Source organism: Rhinoderma darwinii, chromosome 1 (genome assembly GCF_050947455.1).
Source record: "Rhinoderma darwinii isolate aRhiDar2 chromosome 1, aRhiDar2.hap1, whole genome shotgun sequence".
NCBI classification, from domain to species: Eukaryota; Metazoa; Chordata; class Amphibia; order Anura; family Rhinodermatidae; genus Rhinoderma; species Rhinoderma darwinii.
In genome coordinates this window covers 290,365,179-290,371,377 of record NC_134687.1, presented here as the reverse complement: position 1 = coordinate 290,371,377, position 6,199 = coordinate 290,365,179, and the positions used below count along the sequence as shown (strand labels likewise).

Below are 6,199 nucleotides of genomic sequence, written 5' to 3'. Positions count from 1 at the left end.
TCGTCCTCTGAATTAAAGATCTCCTTGATCATACTTACCTGACTCCGTTCCTTATCCTCTTGAGCCTGGCACCGATGCCCGTCATTAGACTGCAACTTTTTCTTGCTTTCCTATATATATATTGTCCCAGGTACTAAGGAAATAGGTCCGAGGGACCGCAGTGGGTGGCAGCCGGCAACCTACATTTTTCCACCTCATATATAGTCTCGGAGGAGCGCCGCCATTCCCTCTTCTTTTTTGCTGCACAACCCACACATGATAAGGCCCCTATAGCTGCCGCCACACAGGATAAGGCCCCTATAGCTACCGCCACACAGTATAATGCTCCTATAGCTGCCCACACACAGTTTAATGCACCTATAGCAGCCCTCACACAATATAATGCCTGTATAGCTGCCCCACAAAGGATGTGGCCCCTATAGCTGCCCCCACACAGAATAATGCTCCCATAGCTCCCCCCTACAGTATAATGCCCCATAGCTGACCCACATAGTATAATGCTCTTATAGCTGCCCCCACACAGTATAATGACCTTATAACTGCCCCCACATATTATAATGCCCCTATAGCTGCCCCACACACAGTTTAATGCCCCTATCACTGCCCTCACACATTTTAATGCCCTTATAGCTGCCCAACACAGGATAAGGCCCCTATAGCTACCTCACACACAGGATAAGACACCTATAGCTGCCCTCACACAGTATAATGCCCCTATAGCTGCCCCACACAGAATAAGGCCCCTATAGCTGCCTCCACACAGTAAAATGCTCCTACAGCTGCCCTCCCCACAGTATAATGCCCCCATTGCTGCCCCCACACAGTAAAATGCCCCCCACAGCTGTCCCCACACAGTATAATATCCCCATAACTGCCACCATAGCTGCCCTTCACACAGTATAAAGCCCCCATAGCTGCCACCACGCAATATAATGCCCCATAGCTGCCCCCACGCAGTATAATGCCCCCACAGCTGCCTCCACACAGCCCCAATAGCGCCTAATAAAAATAATAAAATACATACTCACCTATGCTTGTTCCCACGACAGGTGGAGGAGATCCTTCTGTTCCTCCGGTCTGTGCAGTGTATGGTTTAGCGCAGACAGGCGCGATGACGTCACTACATCGCGCCTGTCTGCACCGAGCCGCTCATGGCTCACGGCTCATGGCTCATGGCTCACCGTTTACCACTCACGGCATAGTGAACATATTGAATGCATTGAGTTAAACTGTATCTGCGTCTTGAGGATGCAGAAACAGTTGAACCTGGGACATCAGTGAGTGGCTCGCGACCTCCCTGAGGTCTTCACATGACCCCCCCCCCCAGGAGGTCGTTACACACAGTTTGGGAAACAACACCCCTCAAGGAATTCATCTAGAGGTGTAGTAAGCATTTTGACCCCACAGGTATTTTCCAGAAATTAGTTCTCAATGAATGTTGCAGAGTGAAAATTGCTATTTTTCCACAGATATGTAATTTTAAAGCCAAATATGTGGTGCCCAGCATGTGCTACTGGAGACACACACCCCATAAATAGTTAAGAGGGTTCTCCCGAGTACCGTGATACCCCATATGTGGTCGCATGGGGAAGGACCACCATTTGACTTTTAGAGCGAGGATGTTGCTTGGCAGTAGTTCTGTTTGGGGTTTAACTGGTATTTCAATTTCCAATGTAGGGGCATTTGTAAAATGTGACCATGGCATCTAAGGGGCTAAACTGACAGAATTGGAGCTAGCTCTGGTCCAGGCCATTGCAGTGGGAGCCCAACTGTTTGTTACAGCTGACTCCAGATGGCTTGAGCTCAGCTCCTGAGCCTGTGCTATGCCAGCGCAGTACTTCGCTGAGCGTTAAGTACCCATCGATGCAGCACTAACAACCTCATATGATAACATTAGATTCAGTAGCTCAGCAGACAGTATCACACGTGATAGGCTTAGATATGGGGCCCCAGCAGAAAGTATCACACATAATAGGCTTAGATACATTGCCCCAATCGATAGTATCACATATGATAGGATAGATACAGCGGCTTAGCAGACAGTTTCCCACATGATAGGCTTAGATACAGGACCCTTCAGCAGTCAGTACCACACATGATGGGCTCAGATACATAGCCCCAGAAGACAGTATCACACATGATAGGCTTAGATACATGGCCCTAGCAGATGGTATCACACATGATAGGCTTAGATACATGTTACCAGCACGCAGTATCACACATATTAGTCTTAGATACAGGGCCCAGCAGTCACGATGTTATGTGTGTCGCACATACAATGTCCTGATGCTGAATGGCATCAGTATCCAGCGCTTTGCAGGAAGAGGACTCGAGCAGGGTAAGTAGACTGTTACTGTAGCAACAGGTGCTCATGTAGCTTACTATATAGGTCTCAGTTACTACAGCAACTGTGGATAGACATGGTCCGGGGGGCCATAAGCCCCTCTGGCTTCAGGGCCCAGTTGCAACTGCAACCGCTGTGGCCCCTATAGCTATGCAACTGTGTAACTAGTGATAGTTACGCTTAAAAAAAAAATGCAACAATTAAAATCATAAAATATTGAGTCACCTCTTTGCAGCTGTTAGCCTCAAGGTTGTCCTTGCTTGTTCGTGGAGTTCCCTTACAAGGCTATTCCCTAGAATGTAATTTTCTTAAAGACCTTGAAACGATAATGGTCAAGATCTCATTTATAAGGCAGTTGGTCTGTTGGACCTTTCAGCAGGTCAGGAAGAAGGCATCATTCCAAGAGCCATGTGTCTCCGTTTCTGTATATGTGTCCTGCTCATTGCCTTTATTATACCCAATTTGTTCCAGGCAATGGAGGTGTCAGATAGTGGGATAAGGTTGTGTGGAAGAGATTTCATTCGGACAGTTGTCATGTCATGTGGAGGATCCCGATGGAAAAGATATTCCCCTGAGCCTGGACAGGAAAGACTTAACCCTTATCGTAAGTACTGAACTGTTACGTTGAAAGGCATGCTAAACAGGTCTCAAAAATATGCATTTCACCTCCAAAAATAAGAAGGCCTTTCATTGGCTTTCTAATATCTGCTTTGTTATACTGCTATTATAAGGGAATGTAAAGGGAATGTATCGTCGGAAAATGACCTATAATTTAAATTAAATTTGTATGTTAAACGTATTTTTTTTTTCATTTTCACATTGGCCACTGCATTTCACAGTAGGCAAAAAAGAGTATGCTTTAGGATACCTTTTTAATTAGTATAAATAATATAGGAGTTGCATTCCTTTAAATTAGAAGGGAAAAGGTAGAAGGAGATCTGTTGTTGCATACACTTTTTTGCAATATCTAGGTGTAATTTGTCAATCTAAAATGAATGATCTATGACAGTGGTGGTCAACAAAACATATTGTGGGAGCCTCAAAAGGTAGCCCTTGACTCCAGAGGACTACACATCACATTCAACCAGGGACAAGTCAAGGGGTGAGCAAAAACACCCATATGACTTTTTCTGTGGGTTGAATTCTGCTCAGCAGAAGATTTTTTTTTTAAATAGATCTTCTGAGATCTAGTCTTTTGCAAAATTCATCTAGAGGGAACACATAGAAAAAGGCCATACGAAGATACATAAACATACACATATTATAACTTCTGGCAGGGGCATTGCAAATTGCATCTTTGCCCCAGGGGAAGGAAAGCCTTCGATGATGGGGAAGGTACAACAGTGCCCCCCATTACAGGTGGGGAGAAAACAGAGTAGCTGTTCTGTCCTCAACTTACAGGATCTTACATGCCTGATTATTATTCTGGGGAAAGCAGTTATGTGATATGAATTCTCCTTCCCATGGGGACTGCATATTAGACAGAAGATTGGCGCATACAACCAGATGGGCATCACTGATGTATGCCCTTTACTTAGTACATGACTCTATTGATTCTTCATAATACCTTGATTCCCCGGAAGTCTCGAACCATGCAAATTAATTCTACTATCTCTAATGTCAAACATGTATTGTTAAGTTTATTGCTCCTTTAAATAACTATTACAGATTACAGGAATATGATTACAAAAATAAAAACGCATAATAAAACAAATAGATCTAAAATTCATTATGTATGTGTAATCATATTCTTGGGCGTTGTTTAATAAGATCATTCTCCAGTCTATTATAGTAATTAAATATGTGTTTGATTCCATCTAATTAACTAGCAATTTTCAGTAAAAAAAAAAAAAACCCTACACAATGGTTTCATGGTAAATAAGATGAAAAAAAAATTAAAAAAAATAAAAAGCTCAAAGTAAAGTTTTTTTTTTGCTTTGACGATTCAGAGGCAAGTTAAAACAAGACCTTTTGAGGTAGATGTCCTCATAAATGGGACATACACTACAGGTTTAAAAAAAATACTATTCATATAAGTAAAATAATCTCATATGAACTCCCGTTCCTCATCTGAAAACAAGCACTGGGACCTGCTTGTTGAGAGTATATAAGTGGGTCTCAGCTCCTGGAACCCAAGCAACGTGAGGGTTATCCACCCCTGAACACTTTTGGCCCAGCAATTGATATAATGGTAAAAATAACCAGGATTCTGCAGGTACATTTTGTAACATTCCATTTATTTACTATCATAACCTCTAATTAGTTAGCAACAGGAAAATGCTAAATATGTACATATAATTGTCAAATAACAAAGCTCTTCGCTAAGAATCCAGGGTCAGATGATATTGGACTGGTTGCTATTAATTCTAATAACTAGAGATGAGTGAATCAATTCTACACAAATTCAATTAGATCCAAATTTCCAAAAAGTTTCACATTCGGCAAGTTCCTAAAGCTTTTGGGATTTGTAGGAGCCTTCCCGAAATACACTCATTATCCCTCTCTCTACCCATATATGTTGCTGTCACTTTAGCATGACCAATGTTTGTTTGGCGCTATAGGGCTTGAAAGAGGATTGATACAGTCCTAGAAGACATCAGTCAGACACAAGTTTTCAGGGTAATCGGGGGTGGGGGGGGGGGCACTTGCGATTCATGGCGAATCTATTCAGGTGGAATTGAATCGAACCCTAAGCGAATATCGGGAAATTCATCTCTACATATCATTACTCTTTGTACAAACCTTTATTACTGTGGAAGTATTGAAGTCCAGCTTTGTGGAACTTCTAAAAAGGTATAGACTACATATTGGTAAAATAATACAAAATCTCATTATAGGTGATTTCCTGGACTGGTTGAATAAAAATTCCTTGGAGGACACTGACCGCCTTAATTCAGTTTATGGAGAAAGCCATAGAGCTCCAAATCCTCCCTATTCCTCCCTGCAGAAGAATGATCCAACTATGGAACAGCTCCAAGGGGCCCTATATGATCCTATAGCAAGTGAAGAACAGCAAGGTGTTGGTCTGCGGATGAAGAGAAATGCAGGACCGGCTTTATCCTGCTGTCAGAGAGGCTGCACCAAGACTGAGCTGATGAAGTTCTGTTAATATGTTCTGTTAGTATATATATTCAAGCTGAGCACTATCACTGAGCATAAAGCACTTTGCCATCTCTGTTATGACCTTCCTAGCATGATATTCTATATTTTATAGTACATTTAACCCAATAATCGACTGTACCTAGTCACAGGAGGAGGTAGTACAAGTTACATCTGAATGGTTTCCTCACTGCCACATAGATGCTTGGATGAGACTAGAGAGAACATTCCTTAGGGCGTAATGTGATTTTGCCGAAAATGTAATTTTGCTCTAATGTATTCCATGTATCTTGATTCTCTCCCTTTATTCATCTATCATTAAAAGTCCTGATATAATACAGTATATAAAATAAAGACTGCATCGTACTAAAATATTTCATTTTTCTGCTGTTACAGTACATTAATGATCAGATCAATAGTGGTAAAACAAAGTTTTGTCGTTTTACCCTATCCCTTCCCTTTCTCTCATCACTTGGTTGAACTTGATGGACATATGTATTTTTTCAACCATACTAACTATGTAACTATAAAATTTGCCTAAAGATTAGAAAAATGTAGCTATAGGGTTAACCATTATAAGCTTCACTTTAGTAGTAGAGCCACATCCTGTGGCATAGTTAGTGACAATCCAGAGGTTGTGGTATCCACAGGATAGGTGATAAATGTATGATTGCTGGGGGCCCCAACCCTGTTCTAGTGATTGGTGGGGGGCCCAGTGGTGGGGTCCCCAATGATCATACATTTATCATCTATTCT

General features: G+C 42.0%; 1 protein-coding gene across 1 annotated transcript; it reads left to right on the top strand.

Moving 5' to 3' along the window:
* The first annotated feature begins 2,702 nt into the window (after positions 1–2,702).
* Positions 2,703–5,815, top strand: LOC142646730 (relaxin-3-like). The gene is made up of 2 exons (XM_075825306.1): positions 2,703–2,948; positions 5,182–5,815. Exons 1-2 carry the CDS (start codon positions 2,753–2,755, stop codon positions 5,451–5,453), a joined length of 468 nt encoding a protein of 155 aa, XP_075681421.1. The 5' UTR covers positions 2,703–2,752; the 3' UTR covers positions 5,454–5,815.
* The last annotated feature ends 384 nt before the right edge of the window (positions 5,816–6,199 follow it).

Coding starts and splice junctions, on each gene's coding strand:
- LOC142646730 (XM_075825306.1), top strand. CDS start 2,753: ATGTGTCTCCGTTTCTGTATATGTGTCCTGCTCATTGCCTTTATTATA. Junction 2,949..5,181: donor GGAAAGACTTAACCCTTATC/GTAAGTACTGAA, acceptor ATCTCATTATAG/GTGATTTCCTGGACTGGTTG.